The sequence below is a fragment of the Aulonocara stuartgranti genome, assembly GCF_965226115.1.
Source record: "Aulonocara stuartgranti genome assembly, chromosome: 19".
In the NCBI taxonomy this organism is placed as follows: domain Eukaryota; kingdom Metazoa; phylum Chordata; class Actinopteri; order Cichliformes; family Cichlidae; genus Aulonocara; species Aulonocara stuartgranti.
The window spans coordinates 26015493-26039239 of NC_138955.1; the positions used below are offsets into that span (position 1 = coordinate 26015493).

At 40.7% G+C, this 23747-nt stretch overlaps 3 protein-coding genes across 4 annotated transcripts in view; 1 reads left to right on the plus strand and 2 right to left on the minus strand.

The window, feature by feature from the left end:
- syt16 (synaptotagmin XVI) overlaps positions 1 to 15468 on the minus strand; it is a 36902-nt gene extending 21434 nt beyond the window's left edge. The window contains exons 1-2 of one of the 2 annotated variants that reach the window (XM_082517246.1): positions 14609 to 15468; positions 14215 to 14371 (exon numbers count right to left, since the gene is read on the minus strand). In XM_082517246.1, the coding sequence (XP_082373372.1) occupies positions 14215 to 14227 (13 nt within the window). In that variant the 5' untranslated portion in view covers positions 14228 to 14371; positions 14609 to 15468. Of the gene's footprint in view, positions 1 to 14214; positions 14372 to 14552 lie in introns of both variants that reach the window. The other variant, XM_082517245.1, reaches the window with a different exon arrangement.
- A 97-nt stretch (positions 15469 to 15565) lies between these two features.
- Positions 15566 to 18999, minus strand: snapc1b (small nuclear RNA activating complex, polypeptide 1b). The gene is made up of 10 exons (XM_082517251.1): positions 18650 to 18999; positions 18080 to 18236; positions 17856 to 17996; positions 17560 to 17664; positions 17106 to 17264; positions 16934 to 16987; positions 16718 to 16780; positions 16495 to 16633; positions 16024 to 16095; positions 15566 to 15922 (listed from the first exon to the last, which is right to left on the minus strand). Exons 1-10 carry the CDS (start codon positions 18778 to 18780, stop codon positions 15885 to 15887), a joined length of 1059 nt encoding a protein of 352 aa, XP_082373377.1. The 5' UTR covers positions 18781 to 18999; the 3' UTR covers positions 15566 to 15884.
- Positions 19000 to 19712: 713 nt separating this feature from the next.
- On the plus strand, positions 19713 to 23503 carry yipf6 (Yip1 domain family, member 6). Its single transcript, XM_082517360.1, has 2 exons — positions 19713 to 20317; positions 21034 to 23503. The coding sequence occupies exons 1-2, from the start codon at positions 19979 to 19981 to the stop codon at positions 21379 to 21381; spliced, it is 687 nt and encodes a 228-aa protein (XP_082373486.1). The 5' UTR covers positions 19713 to 19978; the 3' UTR covers positions 21382 to 23503.
- The last annotated feature ends 244 nt before the right edge of the window (positions 23504 to 23747 follow it).

A 23747-nucleotide genomic window follows, 5' to 3' on the forward strand; every position in this document is an offset into this window, starting at 1 on the left:
GGCAAAAAAGTATTTAGTCAGCCACCGATTGTGCAAGTTCCCCCACTTAAAATGATGACAGAGGTCAGTAATTTGCACCAGAGGTACACTTCAACTGTGAGAGACAGAATGTGAAAAAAAAATCCATGAATCCACATGGTAAGATTTGTAAAGAATTTATTCGTAAATCAGGGTGGAAAATAAGTATTTGGTCACCTCAAACAAGGAAAATCTCTGGCTCTCACAGACCTGTAACGTCTTCTGTAAGAAGCTTTTCTGTCCCCCGCTCGTTACCTGTATGAATGGCACCTGTTTGAACTCATCATCTGTATAAAAGACACCTGTCCACAGCCTCAAACAGTCAGACTCCAAACGCCGCCATGGCCAAGACCAAAGAGCTTTCGAAGGACACCAGGAAAAGTATTGTAGACCTGCACCAGACTGGGAAGAGTGAATCTACAATAGGCAAGCAGCTTGGTGTGAAAAAATCAACTGTGGGAGCAATCATCAGAAAATGGAAGACATACAAGACCACTGATAATCTCCCTCGATCTGGGGCTCCACGCAAGATCTCATCCCGTGGGGTCAAAATGATCATGAGAACGGTGAGCAAAGATCCCAGAACCACACGGGGGGACCTGGTGAATGACCTGCAGAGAGTTGGGACCAAAGTAACAAAGGTCACCATCAGTAACACACTACAACGGCAGGGAATCAAATCCCGCAGTGCCAGACGTGTTCCGCTGCTGAAGCCAGTGCATGTCCAGGCCCGTCTGAAGTTTGCCAGAGAGCACATGGATGATACAGCAGAGGATTGGGAGAATGTCATGTGGTCAGATGAAACCAAAGTAGAACTTTTTGGTATAAACTCAACTCGTCGTGTTTGGAGGAAGAAGAATACTGAGTTGCATCCCAAGAGCACCATACCTACTGTGAAGCATGGGGGTGGAAACATCATGCTATGGGGCTGTTTTTCTGCCAAGGGGACGTGTTAAGGCCAGAATGAATGGGGCCATGTATCGTGAGATTTTGAGCCAAAACCTCCTTCCATCAGTGAGAACTTTGAAGATGAAACGAGGCTGGGTCTTCCAACATGACAATGATCCAAAACACACCGCCTGGGCAACAAAGGAGTGGCTCCGTAAGAAGCATTTGGAAGTCCTGGAGTGGCCTAGCCAGTCTCCAGACCTCAACCCCATAGAAAATCTGTGGCGGGAGTTGAAAGTCCGTGTTGCTCGGCGACAGCCCCAAAACATCACTGCTCTCGAGAAGATCTGCATGGAGGAATGGGCCAAAATACCAGCTACTGTGTGTGCAAACCTGGTAAAGACCTATAGTAAACGTTTGACCTCTGTTATTGCCAACAAAGGTTATGTTACAAAGTATTGAGTTGTATTTTTGTTATTGACCAAATACTTATTTTCCACCCTGATTTACGAATAAATTCTTTACAAATCCTACCATGTGGATTCATGGATTTTCTTTTCACATTCTGTCTCTCACAGTTGAAGTGTACCTCTGGTGCAAATTACTGACCTCTGTCATCATTTTAAGTGGGGGAACTTGCACAATCGGTGGCTGACTAAATACTTTTTTGCTCCACTGTAACATTTATTCACAAAAAGCCTTCAGAACTATTTAGTGAAAAAGTTTATGAAAATTAAACTCCAGGAACATTCTCCAATTTTCCCTAAGAAGCAATAAGAAATGCAAAGTAAGCAACTGAGTTAGAGAAGGTGACGTCACTATGGCAACTGTAGCTCTCTAGTTTTTATGTGCAAACAATGTTGTTGACAATAGCAGTGGCTGGTGTGAACCCAGAACTGCAGTCAGTAATAGGGAACATGAGACTAATCGTAACCCGTGTAACACGTTACTGTACTCACATTTTTCAGTAACATGGCAATGTAGTGTGCTAAATTCAGTAATTACATTATAGGTACAGGTAAAGTTAAACAAACATGTTTTGTTTTCTTCCTGCACATTTGCACTACAAGCAGCTAATTTAAATACATATTCAAGAAGACAACTGTGGAATGGTCTACGACTTATGAGGAATGGGTTGATGTATTTATTACTTGTATTTGTACTGCATGAAAGGACAAGAGCATGATGGGGAAATGCAGTTGATGCCTTGACTGAATAATACTGCTAAACACAACTTTGGCTCACTGAAAGCATCTGCAAAGGCAGCATGCTAACACCTAAAAAACCCAGAGTGACGTTAAAGCTGAGTGCATGCTGACTCCAGTTCAGCAGCCAGAGTCTGAACACCAACAAATAACACACAGTAAAGCACTTTATAAACGAGCACAGTGTGGAGGAGAGCCTGTTTGATCACCAGACCAACAAGCTGGAGTCCAACACTCCAGCTTTTCCTCACCAGATCAGGTGTGCCAGCAATCAGCTGGCAAAGCAGATGTTCGAATGATGCGATCAGCACAATTTTATGCAATAAAATATTCGCTTTTACCAATACAAGCAGTTTACAATATCACAGGTTACTAGATGCATATCACAAGAAAAACATAACTGCTTCTTATTGAAGACAAGTGAAAATGCATCGCATAAATCGTGTTTTTCCTGCAGACATGCTGATGGGACGTTTGTGGTGTGGTGTAGTTGTGTATGTAGTAAACTGTTTGAAATGGCTTGGGCAAAGAAAGAGAATTCATTGCATAAAATAGCGCTGATCACATCACCTGATTGCACTGCTCAGTACAGCCAGCCAAAACCAGAGTTTCTGACTCCAACTTGCCGGTCCGGGTGAAAAACCTGTAACCTGACTCAAACAGGCCTCCACACAGTCCTCATTTATGAAGTGCTTTACAAACCCAAACATTACGGCTCACAGGTGGATTTTCCTGTTTGAGTGCAGCTAGCCAACCAACTTTACTGAAAAACATCGTTGGTTTCCTAACATGAAATTCATAAACATTTTTAAATTTATTTCCTAAATCCTGCTCCTTAGACAGTGTTACATCTACGTCAGTTTTTGAGAGCAGGGCTCCATGATGTAACTGGAGCACAAACTGGGTGTCATCAGGACACTACAACATAGAGCGAACACCATCCCCACAGACACAGCGGCCAGGGAGGCAGAAGAACAGCGCATCAAGAAGACCCTTTACATCCCAGCTGGACATTTGTCAAAGCTGGGACGGCACTTAAAGAACGCTCCAGCCGATCCAGGCGAAAAGGACAACTGCTGCCTAGTAATGCCTCAGTGATCCCGTATGTGTCAGGAGTATCAGAACGGTTGAGACACATTTTTTGTAAACACCGTGTCTCTGTGGCTTTTAAATGCCAAAACATGATGCGCCAAAAACTGGCCCACGCCCAAGGATCGGGTCCCCCGACACAAACAGAGTAACATAGTGTACGCTGTTAAGTGCAGGAGGATTGCTATGATTTATACATTAGGGAAACCAAACTAGGGCAGCTCGATTATGGCAAAAATGACAATCACGATTATTTTCACTGAAATTGAGATCACGATTATTTGACAATATTTATTTAACCCTTTAAGACCTACTATAGAACCAAGTCCACCAGAGCTTATATTATTTTTTTACATGCTGTAGTGCCATTTGTGGGAGCATTTCAAGTTGCTATACATCAATACAACTGTTATAGCCCATATTTTAATAATATGTATGCATTAAGTCCATAGTAATTACATAAATTGCAAAAAAGTGCAATAAACTACAAAAAAAATTGAAAATCGCTTTTGTTTTGTTTACATATATTTCTACTTGGAGAAGTTTAAGAGGTTTATCCCTCAAAACTTTAAATACAATAAAGTTGCAAAAAATAGTTTCCCACCACAGGAAATTTATTTTGAGTGTCTTCATAGTTTTATTTTGGAGATACAGCAATTTTTATATACTGCAGGAAAAACAAAAAACAATCCTATGATGCAAATTTGCAAAGAAAACAGCATGTGCATCATTTCACTGTGGGAAGTGTTACGAACAGCTGATAGGAACGGCAAAGCGTGTTTCTGGAATATTATGTTTTTGTTCCTGCAAGCGCTTTTTATGCAATTTTTGCAAAGCTATATGTGGAACGAAACCGTGACCGAGGACAAGCTGATGGCATCAGATGTAAGTACAACTCCTCCGGTTTCATATGCAAAACAAATTATTGCGCTAGCTTACACGGTTCAGGTTCTACAGGGATTTAAAAATAGTTACGCAAAACGGAGCGTGCTGCTCTGACCGGCTTTAAAGGGTTAACAATGACTTTAGAAAAATAATATAAAATAGTGTGCAACACCACTGAAGTTTTTTTTTTTTTAAACTCTTTTCAACCAACGGCAGTCACTCTCCAAATAACTTCTGCTTAGCTTTCCGAGCTTCCCTCGGGTCCTCTTAATCAGCGGTCTCCAACCTTTTTTGCGCCACGGACGGTTTATGCCCGACAATATTTTCACGGACCGGCCTTTAAGGTGTCGCGGATAAATGAGGGAGGGGCTAATAATCGGCTCAGTCATTTTTAATGATCGTTGAAAGCCCAGATCGTAATCGTGATTAAAATTCGATTAATTGAGCAGCCCTAAACCAAACAACCTTTGATGAAGCAGATGGTTCAACACAGAAAAGCTACCTCGTCAGGCCAGGACTCTGCAGTCTATTTACACCTACAGGCCAATGGACACTCTTTCAACGATGAGGATGTTCACATCCTGGACAGGGAGGAACGCTGGTTTGAGGGGAGAGTCAAGGAGGCCATTTACATGAAAAGGGAATCGAGTAAGGGCCCTAAAGGTACATCTGTCACCATCTTAAAATGCTATAATTGCAGCCATTCCCCAACTCTCTGTGAATGGTACTTGTGACCATTGATCAGTGGTTGTTGATCAATGGTCATGACAATTTGCATATTAATGATCAAGGAACTGACCTCACAGCCCATTGTTCACTCAGTGGTGCTAGTTTCAGTCATTGTGCACTCACTTGGATGAGTCACGAAACGTTTCTCGCTATATCCAGATGAACAGAATCAACCTTTTGGGAAGTAGTGCAACAACTACAGTTACTTTGTTGCAAAATGAGTAATTAAGTAAAGTAATGCAATTATTATTAAATAATACTACAAATATGAATAATAATTAATTGTTTTGAGTGACAACCTTAACACTGATCATAACTATACAAATATATCACCAGCAGGTTGGAGCACCATTTCTCAGCTCAACTTAACATCATTAAAAGCACAATGTTCTGCCAGTAAATCCACAGCTGGATGTTGGTTCACGTAAACAACACTAGAGAAAGCCAAACCTTCTTTCACTTGGTTCCACTTGAACTGCACACTGCAGACATGACAATGTGGAGACGACATCTGCGTACCACCAGTGATGTTGTTTTGGTGTCCGTGCAGAGGATAACGCCTACTAAGAAAATGCCCACCACAGCCACAGCCTGTTCACCAGCTGCTATCTCACAAGTAAGACTCAAGAATAACGAGCAAAATTACTGAACTTATCCTCCACGCTTGGAAACCATAAAAGGGAATTACGTATTAATTCTTGATTTGTGTTCAGAAGCAAATTTCTTAGTTTGTACAATGCAGGGCTTCACCACATGATTCTGTCTCTCAAGGTTGAGAGACTGAAGGATAAATATAGGGTTATTTCAGTGAAGTCGCCAACTGTAACCACTGTAACAAAGAAAAACAAAACTGTGCATTTTTTTCTTTTTCAAAGAAGAAATGCTGCTGTCACCAGTTCCTCAAAGTCTCTGCAGACAGGCCACCAGCTTTCTACATGTTCAGCTTCTGTTCACTCCCACAGAGAGAGAAGTGTGCAAGTGTGCATGACAGATGCAGCACGGGAACACTCCTGCTCTGGCTATAACGCTGTCCAAATTTCACTTTGAAAGACATCACGCCACCTACTCACTTCTCCACTCACAGGCTTGTGACGACATCGACCGAGAGAGCGCACCTCACTGCATTATCGGTGTTACATTACTTTTAAACGTGAGAAGCTAACAGACAGCTCCTCCTCATTTATTTATAATATACGATACATGTTATGGTAACTGAATTCTAATTCCTTTCAATGGAATTATACAAATATTGATTACCCCCGAAAAGTAACGAATTTCTAATAAATTAATTCCCAAGAGATGCAGAAGTGAAAACAGTGTGACGGTAAATGTTTGGATGGTGTGTTCGGGTGTGGCTGTAAATTGGAGTTTCCCTCTCAGCTGCTCTGACAGTCAGACACTGAGCTCAGTGTTGGAAACTCAGAGCCTCCCACTGTCTACATGCAGATGGACAGGAAGAAACCCTTGGTCAAAGTCTGCCCTCACACCTGCCACACACACACACACACACACACACACACACACACACACACACACACACACACACACACACAAGCGCACATGTATGCCACTCAACAAGGCAGAATTTCAAACATAAAAATACTTGCATGGGAAAATAATCTCTGTGAAAGATGATTTTCTTCATTGAACCAAGAGCTGAAAACAGTTTGTTGAACATGCAAACCTATAAAAGGCAAGACCACATTTTTTTTATTTATTTATTTTCTCACAAGCTGATCTTAGCGAGATATCAGATCCGAGTAATGAGATGGAGAAATCGAAAAATTCCCAATCGCTAATCTGCGGAAGACCTCTGTTGTGAAAGACTGTTTGTGCATCAGTGCATGCTAAATCTTTATCCGCTGATTAATATGCAGCTGCTGATTTTTCCAGCCTCGCCTTTGAAGTGAGTAGCTCCAGAGGAGAGAAGAGAGCACTTTGATCTGAGCGTTCGAAAAGAAAGTAAAAAAAAAAGAAGTCACACAGCAGCAGCGGCAGCGAATGCCACGTTGCTATCACTCATTAACAGGGATATGAGTGGTCTTGAAGAGGAAAAACATGCTGCTTTGTAGTTTTTCCTTTCTTCTTCTTTTAGCCATGAATAAAGCATAAGGAGTACATGCTGTCTCTCTCAGTTCATTCTAAGGTCACTCATTAATGTGGGTAATTAGTTTCAAGACTTGTGGCCTCTTTGTGTGTCTCCTTATCCTCTGTCTACAGATTAATACTTTAACACACAGCTGAATGCTCTCTTCTCACTGTAATGAAGGCAGACGCCTGAGGAATACAGGATGATTATTTCTCTGTCTGGAATTGAGCAACACCATGCACAATCTAATGTTTTATTTCATTCAGTATCCCAGTAGGGCTACATTTATCATCATTTTTTTCCTGCTTGTTCTTTTATTATTCTATAAACACCACAAAACACCTCTAAAATTAATGCTTTGTCCAGTCAATTTATTAAGCACAACTAGATACTGGATGGCTCAGTTCTTTGAATAAAGGTTGCTCAGTGGCACATACGCTAACTCACGTAACGTCTGGCTCACGGAAAGTGCTCAGTCGGCCTGAGAGCCGTGCAAAAAGTCCCGGTCCCTAGCAGACTGCCATTAGGAAACACCACACACACATACACAACAATTTATAAAAGAAAACAAAGTTGGAACTGAAATTTCATCACAAATTTTAAACTGTCTTGTGCACTACCTGTTCCTCAACAAAGTAATCACATTACATGTATATGAACATAGAGGGCGAGACACTGAACTGTGGTTCAACACCCTGACAAAAAGCAATCAGCCACCAGCACCAACCACGAGGAGCCTAAGAAACACAGAAACATCGGCACAGCATGTTTTCATTGTCAAACACACTGACCACAAGGTAAAGAGCACGTACGCACACACACACCTGAAAATCATAGTTTCCTTGGAAACAGTCCATTGGCTCTATTATGGTATAATGAATGTGTTTTTTCCCACCCACATGTAAGAAGGTCTCATGTTACCATGGTGCCATCTGTCTGTCCTGATTGGCTGGGAGGACAAGAACATCTCGGGGTTGAGAGATGATGAAGAAAGAAAAACAAGTCAAAAGTGGTTTCATTTGGAGCGGAGCTCCAAGAAAGACAGTCAAACAGCCAGGGCTCTGGGTTCACTAGTCTATGAATATGCAGCACTGAGCCAGGTGCAAATGCTCTATTCATGCAACCCTGAGGTCCCAAACGTGGTTCCTGTGAACTCGAATGAGGAGACGGCACAAACACACTCACCATAAGGTATTGAGCAAATCTGAGCATTTTTAACTGCAAGAAGAAGGAGAATCATAAATTCCCCTCATTAATACTTTGTAGAGACAAAACTGATGAGCTAGAGCTTCACTGAAATATTCTGCCGTAGCTGTTTTGAGCTGAAGCAAACCTAAATGATGGTGATAACACCACCGAGCTTTACCCCTTTATGACATCTTCTTTTGATAAGAGAAATTTTTTCAAGTAAAGCCAGTTTTTTTTTAGTTTGTCTGATTTAAAGATTCAAAGAATTATTCAATGAATTATTAACCATGTGCAGCTTTTCACCAGCTATCTGAAACATACTAAAAAAAATCAAAAACCAAAACAAAGCCATATTTACAGGGAAGCTGCCATGTGTGCTGAGCCAGTCTATCCCTGTGAGGTGAATGACTGTTCCAGCAAAGCTTCTAAAAGGAGCTGGTCTCGGTTAGATGTGTCAGTGAGGAAACGCTCAGGTAACATTTTCCAATCAGCGTGGCTCACTAGCTTGTCTTATTTTAAAGAACAGGAGCTGTATGAAGCCTGTTAAAGCCTTAACTTTAATCAAAGATATCCCTCAACAGCACGTATTTTTGTCTAACTGAGGAATAACTTGATTATATTGCGATGTACTGTGAAATTTTCTTTGAATATGACTTCCTGTGAAGTATTCTAAGCCTTAAATGTCTTAGCAACAAAACTATTAATGCTTCATGCATTGCTGGGAAACCAGGATTTACAATACTAGTGCTGAGCTCCCATCTGCTGGTAAAATGCTGCATTACCACGGCAACACCAGAGGACTGCTGCTACACCGGAGGCTCGGGAATCTTTATAGAGCCTATGACGTAACCTACACAAGTGGCCAACATTGTGGCCGGCTTTATGTGGTGCATTATGTGTTAATTAAAGTGTGGTTGTGTCCCAGTGTTTTATATGTGCTGCCAGTTCTGATAAAAACATATGAAATTTGGGGACAGTTTATTTCTGTTGCCAGAGGGAAAAGACATCTTTCACCACGTTTGTACATTCCCTCACGTCCACTCCAGGGGTTTCAGGAATCTCACTCAAGGAATTTGCTGACATTTGTGAATCTTTACATTAGGGGTGTCAGTCATAAGATCGGATGGAGCTGATAATATCAAGGCAGATGTTTGACTTTTAACTGTATTTTCATAAGTTGTACGGCTTTTTATGTTGATAAAGAACTAACTGAATGCCATTCATATACACCAAAGTAATTCAGTAACAGATAAACAACTACATGACTGAAGTTGCTATTTTTTCACTACTGACTATATCATCGGTACTCGCTCGCTTGAGTCAAACTGAATGATTAGCTACATTTCTCAGTGTAAAACCTTTACCACACAGTTAAAAAAATTCAAGCACAAATGCTGACTATTTTAATATTTATGATTTTAGGAGTTAGAAGTAAATGCATGTTCCACATACAGATCATAAGTGGTATATTAAACGCATGTAAATAGAAGTGAAAATATTGATTGAATCTCTGAATATTTTCCGTTTTCCAACTACACCTTCAACTTTACAACATAAAAAACAGCAGTGCTCACATTATCTATTCAATTGTGCACCAACACTAATTTACAAAGAGCCTTTGCCACCTCGCTCTTACTCCCATACTGGTAACTACATGTACACGGAAGCAATGAGATTTTAAATGACTCTGCTATTACTACAGATAAATATTTCTCTTTTCTTATTTGAAAAACAGCACCTACACTTATTGTATTATATCATGTAAAACAAAAATCTATATGAAATTTTCTAAGTTTCTTGTTGCAAAGTCTATCGAACTACTAAACAAATCCGCTAACAAACCACTAAGAAAAGCAACACTATTTAAAGGTTACACAAGACAAGCATCAAAGAAATAAATAGAAGATAAATAAAAAGAGGCAGAAAGTGGCCACTGTCCCAGCAGAGGGCCCAGAGCAACAGCAGTGGTTCAGCACCTAATTAAGGCACCTGCCCAGTGTTTTTCATGCTACCTTGTGCTTCCTGACCTGCTCTGCCCAACAATCAGATGACCCCCTAGGAGCAAGCACTTTGGTGACAGTGGGAAGGACAAACTCCCTTCTAACAGGAAGAAACCTCTGACAGAACCAGGCTCAGGGAGGGGCGGGGCCATCTGCTGTGACCGGTTGTGGTGAGTCTCACATGCTGGGAGAAGGTAAGGTCTGAGAGGAGATGGGGTGAGGATAAGCCAAAGAAGCTTGTCTCTCCCCGTCCACCTCACACCAGCTAAAAAACAACCTGGATTCATTTGGTCTGTTTCACTGTGCTGACTTCAGCTTTTTGTATTTTGTTTCTTCTGTCCCGATTTAACATAATTCGTAGTTGATTTGTACGTTTCAGCTTGAGAATCTCTGGACTCCTTCATTTGTGTTCCTATTTAAGATCCTTTCTTAGTTAGAAAATATAGGGGATATAATTTGACCACGCAGTTTAGAGGCATAACAGGTAATGTCTCAGGGTAAAACAAGCTCTGGAGTCTTTGTAACGTTCACCAACCGTAATACCGAGTATAAATCCCTAATGAACAGAATACATCACAGGAAAATGTTGAGAAATTAAAGCTCTCCAACTTTTAACCTACTTTCTTTTGCTGGCGGCGGAGTTTCAGTGATTCCTCCTTCCCTGGCCATGCTGTTTCTCCTCTTCCTCACTTCCTTCTACTCTAATTTTAATCTTCTCTACAATTTGACCAGTGAAGAACTTGACTGCTTCACTCTCTCCTTCATCCCTCAGTCCTCCTGCTCCTGTAAATGCAACCGGATCCCTCAGTCTGAGCTGCTTTGTGCCCAGTGTGAGCCATCAATCAGCACAGCCTTCCTGTCTCCCAGTGGGCGAGGCAGATGTGTCTTCCTGAATACCACCAAGGCACAACAACGAGGAGGAAGGCAGAGAAAGCGAATACACAACTGGACTACAGAGCTCACAACCGCTTATTTGTAATATTTGCTTTTATATTTAGAATCAGGAAGGTGAGTGAGGATGAGAAGCTTAGTTCTTAACACAACTTTTAAGTTCAATAGCAGCATTTAACATGCCCCCCCCCCCCCCCCAACATAGGCATTGTGACTAAACTTGCAATAACAACTTTTGGCCACCTGGGGCAGCACAAACAACAGTTGATGTGGAATATTTAGTGTTTGGATTTTGTTTATTAATCATTAGGACTTCCATTAGTTTCTGCCTTGGCAACATCTTCCCAGGGTTTGCTGTTATGCTTTGTAAGTAAACAGTATAATCAAAACAATGTCATTAAATTAGGCAACATAATTCATATATTATTAAATTATTAATGATGCTGTTGATGACTTGGCACATTTAAAATGGATTAACTGATAATGCAAGAGAGGTCCATGATGCAGTGTAGATGTCATCTTATCTTATTAAAAAAATGTTTTTTGAAGTGGCCACAGGAGTACGCTACGGTATCAGACACAAGTTTTATAGGACATATAAAAACAAAGCTTTTTCCTTTTCGCTACATGGTAACTAACGCTAAACAGCATGACGCACAGGTTAACCAGGCTTTCAGCTCAATGTTAAACTGGACAGGTGCTGCTAGCCCTCAGATGCAGCAGGACGCATGTCAGCAATTAAAAATAGTTCAGGATTCATCCATTATTCATTGTTAATGTGGGCATCAGTCGTAGGTTTTAGCCATTCGAGCTGCAGCAAGCAAACAAACGGCAGTAAATCATCCACACACACAGTACCTGCTCAGCAGCAGAGACAGCTAAAGACTGACTACTGAGCACAGAGGAACACTGAGCTCATCATAAGTCAGATATGTCCATCAGAGGGTGGTAAAGCCCCCAAACAAAATTAAACCAGAGAGAACAGTGGACCCAAATTTTCTCTGTTTGCCGGACAGCCAAAAAAGAACTCTTGTGCCCCCCTGTGGACACTTTTGACTGTGGCCGATACCTGCTGTAGCTTCAGTTTACTTTCTACTCTACTCTTGCGAGAAATTTTTAGTGACTTCAATAAGCCTGTAAGGCAAAGCAACAGCGACTGGCTATGTGGGCCTGCTTTCTAATAGGGCACTATAACTCCACCATTAGGCCTTTATTCTTAAAAAAGAGGGGAAATGGGTTTCAAGGCAGTTTAAATGTCCTAATACTACTAATCACACACACACAGCAACACACAGCAACACACAGCAGAAGCAGCAGCAGCAACATTAGATCGTATTGAGAGCCCTCCTCCACAGCGGGGAGGAGAGAGCCATGAATAAGACATTGAAGCAGTCTGTAACTAGGCCACAATAACCAGAAACAGCCTCTCGTGCATGGCTAACTGCTTCCTACTGTTTTGCGGAGCATGCTGAGCATTGCTTTGATGCTGTTCTGAATCTTGTCTTAGCATCACTGACAGGTTAAGATGTAAACATCCAGTATAAGCCATCTCAAAAAGTCTCTGGCTGCTGTTCCACACATCTATTGATTTTTTATGATTCCCAATAATTCTTGACTTACAGATGAGTTTCTCGTTTTCAGTAACATGTTTTTCATTCTCAGAGTCACAGCTGACACAGTAAACTGTATGTGAAAGTTTTTTTGGCAGCTCATGTAGGACAACTTCCAATTTAAGCAGAAATAAGCCTATTCCTTGGTCGGTGTCTCACCTGGGGTGGGTTTTAAGACAACGGCTACTCACCAGCATCACCAGGCTAAAAAAAAAAAAGACACTAAATCTTAACATGACAACCTGCCTGTGGTCTTTCACACAGCCTCCACTTGCATGTATTTAAGCAACTATCTGGTCTCCTTCTGTCAAAGTAAGTGTCCTCTAAATCGTGACAGAAGGATCTTTTTAGTAGTCAAGCCTCCTGACAAATATGAAATATACCAGAGCTAACAATACCTATTGCAAATGTGGCCTGAGCATGAGGAAGCACACTTATGCTTTGCAATGTCCTCCTGCATGCATCAGTGCCCATGATTTTATTGTTTTGTCTAAGTAAATCGACTGCACACTAAAATATATTAAATAAAATGTTATCAGTAAACTAAATTCTACAACAAAAATAACAACACTTTGCCTGTCACCTAACATGGCCATTTGGCGTTACTGCTGCAGGATATTCACGTTATACCCAAACGAACAGAATCAGCTTTTTGGAGCTGCATCTGAAGTCTCATGATACAGACTTAACTGACCTGCACATAAGCCTTTATGCTTTTTTTGCATTTTGTTGCATTTCACCAACATCTATTTCCTCAAAATCAATTTTTATTATTAACAATAGTGACAGCAAAATATTTCTACATACAAAGGGCTACAGTTTTAAAGTCGTTGAAGAGCAAGCCTCGCATAGATATCATATGTACAGCTGTTGAGTTACTCTCTATTTGAATGAATGAATGAATATGCCATGTTGGAGTTCTGTAGTTCTAATACTCTGCTTGAAAGACACAGGGTAACTCGACAGTTCAACTTGAACTTGCAAACTATTTTTATGCAACAGTTTACATTAAAATGAAATATAGTAAAATATGACACGTGTTTCTGGCTTTAATTTATGAAACAAAACGACGTCTCCATGTCTGTTTCTGAACCACTTCTACCTGACAAACCATCATTGTCCCCACCACCTGCGCCGCCTGACTGACAGAGCAGAAGAAAGGGAAACCCCGTGTAACATCCAGCACATCCCGCTACATTCTATCAACGTCCTTACCGATATATATTGCAATGTCTCTCATATTATATGCTCTTCATGTGCAATTAGCTATTATTCCCAACTGTGCGAGCAAAATAGGCGTCCTTGAAGTGGCCATGATGAGGCAACTATTAACTCTCCGGAGTATCACAAATTTGCTGTAAGCCCCAGCAGAACGATTGACATAATTAATTAAATTCGCTTAAACGATGACTGGAAAAGGTTCTTTAAGAGCAACAGTCTCGCTCCATATGAAAAATATCTGTAGCAAATCAAAGGAATTGATAAATTGGCCTTCATGTACTGGCGCTCCCAGTCAGTCAAAATAAACCAGGAGGGGAGCCTGAAAACAGCAGACAGGGAGAAAAAAAAGCAAACTAAAAACATTAGATGCAGTCACACGGTGAGGAGGTGGGTATACTTACTGTCAGAGGCCATGGCTGTGGCTGTTTCCCTTCAGACTACGAGCAGAATCGGATGTATCATCGGAGGAGAGGGGGCAGCAAGCATCCCCGCCGCTCCTCATCCTCCAGACCCGCAGATCTGCAGTCACACAGCGGTGAGCGGTGAGGCGTTCACTGACTGTGGGACATTTGAATAATTTAAATAGTCAATCGGTTATTTGTTTTACAACTCAATATTTTGTGATCTTGTTATTTTATTTTATTTCATTTATTGGCCAAATAGGTGTAAGTTATAATGAGTTAACAAAATTTTTTCACATATACAGTCAGTACTATGTAAAACTCTTGTGCAAACACACCAAAATGCAGAGTTTGTACAGTTCTAATAAGGTTGAAAGTCAATATTTAATATTACAATTTTTAATCTTCAACACAGCCTGAACTTCCTTAGGCGAGCTTTCTTAGAATTTCCTTAAATAGTCTTCAGGAACAGTTCTCCAGGCTTCTTCAGAGACATTTTAAAAACGCGTGAAGGAAAAATTCTAGTTTATTCTCACATTTAGATTAAGTGGTTACAAGTTCACTGTAGAACTTTGCATAGCCTTGTATTTCTTAGGTGAAGGATGCATGTGTCAATATGACCTGCTTAGCTTAACTATGTTATCTGCTGTGCTGACTGTATGAAACTCCCAGGGAGGCAAGTGCCGGGTGCTTCCTGGAGCATAGTGTGGAAGCTCTCTGCCCAGCAACAGCGCAGGTGGACAAGAAACTATTGTTACTGAAACGATACAGAGAGTTGTGTGTGAAAAGGGAGCTGCGACGTCTCAAGGGCAGAGCTCTCCTGACTGTGTAACTGTGATGGTCGATGTCTGTTTTTCTCTCCTGCATGCAATAATTAAAAAGCTTGACCACAGCTGACCTCGTTGCAGACTTTCCACCACAGCTTTCTTGGATGTTTGCTGCCTAATGCTGAGGTCTGGGCTCTCATTTTGTCAAAATGTATAGTTCAAGCATATGAAAGTCATATTTAAAAAAAATCTGTCATACATTATTTATAAATTAGTCCATTACTTAATTTATTAATCACTAAAAATGTCAAAAAAAATGAAAACAAAGTGCTAAATAGTAAATTTACAGTTCTAAAGCTGCTAAACATAGCTTAGGCTAAAATTGCATTTACAAACCTCCCTCCAGCTGACATCTTGGCATTTGCCCGAAAATTATAAGCACTGCGAGGAAAAAACAAATCAAGCAAAAAGAAGATAATGAAAAACAAATTTGAGGTTATACTAAATAGCAAGACAGGCTACTGAAAATCAGATGTCCACATTTTCAAACACATGGAATGTTACACAAGAAAGAGACAGACAACTGTAAAACAATCAGTTTTTATAGTAAACTATCAAATTTGATCAAATATTGAAATATATAAACACATGAATGAAAATGCTTCAGCAGACGGTGTTTCCTTCAGAGAGAAAGCTACATGGCGATAAGCTTTACTATGAACAATGTTTCTATTAATTTACTGTAACTGTAATGTAACCACCAATGAATTGATTAAAAAATAATTTAAAAGCATGATAAAAAAAAAAAAGGTAAAGATGTCAACATGATTTATTACAATAGCGAAGCACATATCAGACTTCAGTGGATGCTCTGAACAGCAGCTCCAGTGTTGTGCAGTTTCTTCAGGACCACTTGAACTTTTTGTACTGTTTCGGTTTATCTTCAAGAAAAAGAACATAAAGAGCACAAGCCAGCCAATGAAAACACAGCAGAGGCCAGTGAGCAAACACACGAAATATAAACGAGCCTGATCACGCTTACCATCACCAGCAGACTCGAGCTGTGCAAGCCGACTGATCTTAGTGGTCGTCATTGCTTCCGTCCACAAGTCACCTGAGAAGTACAAAGGGTTCATGTAATAAAATTCTATTCTAATTCTATTTTAATAATCAGCAGATGGAAAATATAAAGCATAGTGTACATGTGCAGTGATTTATAGATTAAATCCAGGCTGTTTCTGTGTGTTTTTAGCACTTCAGTGTCACTGTTTAATTTTACCGGTGCCTCGGAGGACTTGTATCCGCAATAAAGAACGGAAGGGTGATAGCAATAATAGTTTTTTATTTATTTATTAAAATATGGCATCTTAAAGCATGCTGATAATTTCCTACAACTTACTGAAGGTAAGTCTAATGCAAACCAGTTTGTCAATGTCAAGGTCAGGGCCTGGGATCGCACATAAAGCAGGGACAGGTGTGAAATGTTTATCTTTAGTGGTTACAGGAAGATTACCTGAAATATGGAGATTTTCACTGGTTCTGGCTTTGAGTGACGGCTTGGTTATTCTGGAGCGACCTAACGTGGGGGCGGATCTGGCCTCGTAATTGGTGGAATCCACTTCCACCTGGCGGTGACGCCTTGACTTGGAGGCCTGAGGGGAAAAAAACATATATAAAATAATAAATTGTCACAATAAATATAAAAATCAGTAAAGACTGTATCCACTGACACAAACCTCTGCTGCTTGTCCGTACGCCTTCGATTTGATGGAAGCAAGGAGCCCTGCCCTTTTGGAGCACTGAGGACACACACAAAGACAGCGGGTCAACAGAGGCGTCTCTGGAGAAAGTTACAGCATCTTTGGAAAACTCCAACAGCTTTCTGACTTCCTGTGATTCATCACCTAAACCTGCAAGAGACATGATGTAAGACACTGAAATGGCTATCTCACCTCCTGCTGGGATGATGTTCCCTCACTGCTGTCCTCTTCTTCGTCCACACTGTCCTGTCAGGACAAAACACGACACAGCGTCACATCAGAGGTGGGAAAAAACACACAAAAAGTGAAGCTATAACATGGTAAAATAAACTGTAACAACAGGAGACATGTTCTGTTTTCAGACCTTCCTTTTCTGCCAATTGTAGAAGTCGACCACAGCGCTGCGAAGCTGAGGGACGAGGTTTTTACGGATCAGGCTGACGGACGGATCTTGCTGCGCTGATGTCAGAGAGAGGGTGGATGCCTTCAGATTCTCATAGTGCTGGTGAATGTTGTCCATTTCCTGCAAGACAACAAAGATACCTGTTTGCTATGTTGTGTTGTTGATGTCCACCCCGCTTTTCACAAACCGCAGTATTTTTATTTTGAAATCTGAAAGGATGCTCCATGTCATTCCTGTGTTCACTTTCCTGCCCTCCTATGCAGCTAAAATCACTTTGTGTTGAGTATTTTTAACGTCACAGAGAGAATAGGATGCTTCTGCAGAGAAATGCAGCCTGAAATGTGATGCAGCTTGACTGCTATGTAACTACATTTGGTGGGGTTTGGGTAGTAGGGGGAAGGAAGGGTCGACTTACTTCCAGCAGCTCGATGTTAACCAGCTCCTGTGGACGGGACACTCGCTCCATGAACTCCTCATGCATTGGCGACCTTTCCACCTTCCTCTTCTTATTGTAGGTGAGCTGGGGGAAGGAAAGAAGAAATATCTACTCTAACTAGTGATGTAATGTTTCTAGCCTTGGCTGGACCACAATTCCTGTCAGCTGAGAGCAGAATTCTGAGGTTGCTGTGGGCACAATATCATGGAAGCTGAAAATAAAATAAAATAGATCCACATTAAAATATATTTAAAATATTTAGACAGGAAACTAACCAGAGAGGGTGTGGCGGTGAAGTGGAACGCTTTACAGAACATGAGCTGCTGGAGGATGTAGATCACGTCGAAGTGCTGAGCAACTGTAGCGTCTTTCTCAAACGTCTTCACGTCCGCCCAGTCTTTCAGTGCCAGACGGATCTGCAGCCAGAGACACAGCAAGAGCTTTATTTCAAGTTTGCTGATCACTTTAAGGAGAAAGTACATGTGCTGTCGGTCCTGACCTGCTCAGAGGGTGACGCATTCTGGCACTGATACAAGCTGTACAGGAGGTAAAGTCCTCCTACTCGGATCTGGAAGCTGAAGGGTGGCAGGAAGAAGACAGAGGCCACGTCCAGTATCAGACGACTGAATTTTCGCTTCTCGTGGTTCACAGTGCCACTGCAGCGAGAGAAACATACAACACTGAGAAAGGATTTCTCCAGTAAGGGGTCTAAGAGCTCAGTGGTGCTGCTGCTGCTGGTGGTGTGATGCATGATCTCCAGTTTAATTTTTTAAATGTAATTTATTCGGTTGTTTCCTGTGTGTTTATCCATGTTTTCACCATTGAGATTATTTGTTCATGGCCCTTTCACCTTAATTATTCTGTACTTTGCTTTCCTGGAAATTAAGTGTGTCTATAAATTGGACACTTGTGTGTGAAATGTTTGCCTTTTAATAATAAAGATAATAAGGGTGACATGAACTTAAAGAAAATATTTCTCATTCTGACACACAAAAAACCTCAAAAGAATTTGGGTAAGACTCAAACCCTGTATTGGAAAACAAAGGGATGTTTTGAGCAGAAAACCTACTAGAAAATCTGTGAGAACTTCATCTCTCTCCATATTCTGGCGAAAATCTCGAAGCGGACGGACTGTGTTCGCTGGAAGCGCTTCAGGAGCTGCTCGCAGTCTGCTTTCACCTGTTTCCCGCAGAAATCCATCGTCCTGATGCCTCTACACACGAGTCAACGTGAAAACACAACGTCACAGAGCTTACGTCGTGGACATCATCAACTTTTATTTTTATTTACGTTTATTTTCAAGCTTCTGCAGCGAGAAAATGTCTCTTGGTTAGCGAGACCGAAATTTAAACACAAGATTAAACAACCGTCGAGCACTTAGTACGTCACCAGTCCTCGACGGCTGACGACACCTTCACTGACCGTCTTGAAAAATGGAGGTCACATTTTTTTTAAGAACTTTATTTATGAACCTCGCTACAGACAAAAAGGCACCAACAATGGTTATTCAAGAAACTAATATACACAAAGTATAGCATTAAAAAGGAAAGAAAAAAGAATAACAAAAAGTGAAACGTGAAAAATAGACACAAAATGTGAAGAAATGACAAATCCTGCACTGTATCTGGAAAAGGTGGGGTCATCTTAAAATTTAATTTAATTTATTGAATAGAGAAACTATTACTGAATAGAGCAAACCGTGTTATTTGCAAGTTTTTGACTCTTAATCGGGAGTTTTTTTCATTTGTTACATGGTTTAGCTTTAAAATATCCACATTTATGAATAAAATATCTCCCTAATAACAACACAGTACTGATAACAGACTCCAAATTTAGATTTGCAATACATATCCATTAATTTAATTAGAGTGACTGCTAAATGTGGTAACCGAATCCCTCTGGACTGTAGCCAGCTACACATGTCATTCCAGCTTTCCCCGACTCACAATAGAAAAACAAGTGATCCAGACTTCTCATTTTCACAGATTATACACGTGTTCCCATCTAGATTACATTTTCATTTTAGGAATTCATTTATTCGGTACATCTCCTTTATGACTTTGGACTTTACTTCTTTTACTTTAGGATGAATGGGAAGTAAATATATCTATTCTTCGTATAAATTTAATTTCCTCACTGTTTTGTTTAACGATAGCTGGTGGAACTGACGCAGGTGAACCTGAACGTACCACACGGATATCCAGCGTCTGCCGGAAGTAAACAATCCTCAGCTGACGTGGAGCATACGCCGTCAGTCCAAGTCACAGAACAGGATTTAAACTCACCAGTAACTGCTGCTCTGTCTGCTTTTTTTCTTTTAAATAAGTTAAATGAAGTTTTCTGACTAATCTCCCAGAAGCTCTGACGACGTTTTCACAAAGCTTCTCAGCGAGGTAAGATGGCGGCATCGGAGGAGGCCAGCAGACCGTTCGCCGGGCTGTCAGACGTTTCCATCGCGGAGGACATCCCGGTGGAAGGGGACATCTCGGTGCCCGTCGGCCCGTCTAGAAGAGATGATGAATTCTCCACTCTGGACGAACCGGTTAAGGACACCATCATGAGGGACCTGCGGGCGGTGGGGAACAAGTTCATCCACGTCCTCTACCCGAAGCGGAGCTCGGCTCTGCTGCGGGACTGGGACCTGTGGGGCCCGCTGCTGCTTTGCGTCACGCTGGCTCTGCTGCTGCAGGGCGGTGCGGCCGACCGCGAGGACCAGGGAGGACCGCAGTTCGCTGAGGTTAGAGGGTTCATCATCTCTGGATCCAACAGTTCAAACTTTACTGCGTATCCCTCCATGAATTAATGAGCCGTTTCAACCACATTTATAAAGTTATTAGTGAGTTCTGCTCATTACTACTAATATCGAACAGTAACATACACTGTGTCGCATGAAAATTCTTAAAAGTATTATTAGCTAAATGTAAATCGTAGATTATTCATGACAGGATTACAGATCGAGAGCTTCTGAGAGGAGGTGAATCACAGTGTCCGTGTGTCAGGGACTAAAATGAAGGGAGAACACATATAAAAGGGGAAAAGTGCGGTGTTTTTCCTATCATGTGTAAGATTGTGCAATAGCTTAGAGCAGGGGAGTCAAACATAAGGCTCAGGGTCCAAAATTGGCCCAGCAAAGACTCCAGTCCAGCCCACTGGACGTCTTTGGAAAATGTGAATTGAATTAGCAAAATAATTCTACTTTATAATTACAGGAAAGTCTGGGCATTGAGCTCCAGGATTTATTTCTGTAATTTTAAACGTTTATTTCTTACAATTTAGGCCCAAAGAATTGTTGCGTTCATTTACCACAGCACCATTTCTTTACTATGTAGAACAGCTGAGACGCACTTCTCAAATATATTGAGATACCTCAGGGATTAAATGTGCAGTTTTTCTGTATTTTAAGTAAATGCCTCTGCTGACTCCCTGCTAACAAAAACATATTGTTCTTCCCAGGTCTTCGTCATCGTGTGGTTTGGCTCCATCATCATCACCCTCAACTCCAAGCTGCTGGGTGGCACCATCTCTTTCTTCCAGAGCCTGTGCGTGTTGGGATATTGCATCATGCCTCTTACAGTGGCCATGGTAGTGTGTAGGATTGTCCTGGTCATCAGCTCCGGGAGGGTCGTATTCGCAGTGCGGCTGGCGGTGGTCACGGCGTCCTTCGGCTGGTCGACTTTCGCGTCCACAGCCTTCCTCGCCGACAGCCAGCCTCCCAACCGCAAGGCACTGGTGGTGTACCCGGTGTTCCTCTTCTACTTTGTGATTGCGTGGATGATCTTGACATACTCGCCGCAACAGTAGGCGAAGGTTTTCTTGGAACGTCCACAACCGTAGACAGATACAGAATCTGCCTTTGAACAAAGATGAATAACTACTGAACTGACTGTGAGCAATTCTGAAACAGCATTTAGACATGAAGGACACCAAATTTAGGACTCTTTCTGGAGTAGTGGGGAATGTTGGGCTGCAGAGTGGAAAAGCTGATGAATATGTTCTTATTTTTCCAGTTTGTCTCGCTGATGTGTTTATGTTGTGTAAAAAGAAAAAACGTGTATGTGGAAATACTTCATGGATGTTTGGACTACCAGGGCTACAATGGTTATTTTTCTTTCTCTCTTGATCTCTCTGGGTGTGATCGAAATCTCCTGTCTTAAGAACATGGACAGCACACATTTTCACACTGAATTAATTTTTAACAACATTTAGCTGATCTGATTATGCAGCTTGACTAATTTCTTCTTTTATTTTATTTTTGTATTTTGTTGGGTTTTGTCTCAGCGGACAGTGGAGAGTTGACATGGAGGATTATAGGTAGACTGGTTTGAGCTTTTTGTGTGTTTTTTCCATCAATGTTTCCTCTTTGAAACCGTACAAAGCAAACCATAAAAATGCCAGATCCGGCTTTATTACTGACAGTTACAGTGAGTTAAGGATACAGTTGAGTAAAAGTGACAGACAGGGGTTTATCAGCTATAAATAAAGAAACTATATGATAGAATCTCTGCCCACCTCTTAGATTTTTTAGTAGTAAGCAGGTATTTCCTGTGAAACAGGCATGATGATAAGTGTGGAAGACCATGTATGCCAATAGAAAAGAAGTTGTTGTAAAATAATAAAATAATTAATTTACTTGACTCAAATAATTCAAGTAAAAAATTTAAAGAAATTGTAAAAGAGAAAAATATAACCATTCGAAATGTAGAGAATCATTATTTCATCAATTTTTTCTTAAAATATGCTTTTAATCAGATTTTATCTCTTTAATAAAAATATCAAATTCAAAATCATCAGGCAAACAAACTTAAAAAGAAACAACAACCCTGAATTTTTAACATTTTCTGTGTGATATTTCATACAACATGTGAAATAGACTTTTAAATCATAATTTAGTTTTTTTAATTTTGTACTCTGGATTTAAAATTTAAGATAGAGATTAGGTCAGGTCACAGGTGCAGAAGTCTAAGGAGAGATGACAAGCTCACTTTCTTCCCAACCATCTGCCAGCTCCTACGATGGAATACTTCGGCGCTCCCTAATTAGCTGAGAGATTTGCTCTCTTCAGCGTGTCGTGTGTCCTGGGGTATCCTCCTGGTCGGACGTACCATAAACAGCTCACCTAGTCAGGTCCATAAATGACCTCAAGTGGCTCATTTTGATGTGGAGGAGCGGTGGCTCTACTCTGAACCGCAGGCCTCACTCACCCAACCTTGAAATGAGATGAAGAATAAAAAAATAACCTGTTAAAAAAGAATAATAGGCTAAACATTTTCCAAGTTACATTTTTAATCTAAATGATGTGATAAAGAGACAAATGTAAAAAAGTTAGATGAAAAGTTGTACATTTATGTTATTTTGGAGGGAGTTAACTTTTCCATTTGACTTTTAATTCTTCAGTTGGACTTTGTTTGATCTTAGAATTTGGATTTTGTTTTTTTAAAGGTAAAAAAAAAATTTGAGTAAAGAAATTAACTTAAAGGTTGAGCTAATAGCAACAATAAGAAAGTTGGTATTTGGGTTGGTTTGGTCAGCTGGGATCAAGTAAGTCACATCTGTGGGAGAACTAGCAGTGAAAGAGAAGAGAGAATTGTATTAGATTTACACACCTGACCAACTGCTTCTTCATTCATAAGCGTTTTGTTGCAGCATATTGATGATGGGTCATAAATGGAAAATTTAAGACCACAATGTACTGCAGCTGTATTTTTTGGGGGTTGAACGGGCAAGGTAGGAAATTAGTAACTGAAACTAAGTTAATAAGAAACAAAACAATGATTGTGTCTTTAAATTTATATAAACACAATCTCACCCTTTTCATTTATGTGACCAGTCAGTAGACGAAGGACTGTCCTTTAGGAATGTGGGTTCATTTTTTCCTCGTTAATTATGTTTAAGTTTTAATCAATAAAATAAATATAAAAAACAACTGTTTAACTGACCTGATGTCAGTTAATGTTTCACAATGAACATTTTTTGAAAAGTACCATTACCTTATGCTTCCATGTGTTTTACTCGCAGACAAAAAAAGACTTCCTACGTCAGGTGTCTACACACATTTTCCATCACAACGAAAGGAAAAATAACTGGTTTTACAAACATGCAGGCAACTTATGACAGTAAGAGAGCACACACACTGCATATGTTGGTCTATTTTGGTATTAGTGACATAG

What these genes read in the sequence shown, in the direction of transcription:
- snapc1b (XM_082517251.1), bottom strand. Translation starts at nt 18,780, where the DNA reads ATGGATTTCTGCGGGAAACAGGTGAAAGCAGACTGCGAGCAGCTCCTG. An exon ending in TCACCGCCACACCCTCTCTG is followed by an intron (nt 17,665 to 17,855) that starts GTTAGTTTCCTG and finishes TCCTTCCCCCAG; the next exon opens with CTCACCTACAATAAGAAGAG. An exon ending in TGAAAATCTCCATATTTCAG is followed by an intron (nt 16,096 to 16,494) that starts GTAATCTTCCTG and finishes TGTACTTCTCAG; the next exon opens with GTGACTTGTGGACGGAAGCA.
- yipf6 (XM_082517360.1), top strand. Translation starts at nt 19,979, where the DNA reads ATGGCGGCATCGGAGGAGGCCAGCAGACCGTTCGCCGGGCTGTCAGAC. An exon ending in GAGGACCGCAGTTCGCTGAG is followed by an intron (nt 20,318 to 21,033) that starts GTTAGAGGGTTC and finishes TGTTCTTCCCAG; the next exon opens with GTCTTCGTCATCGTGTGGTT.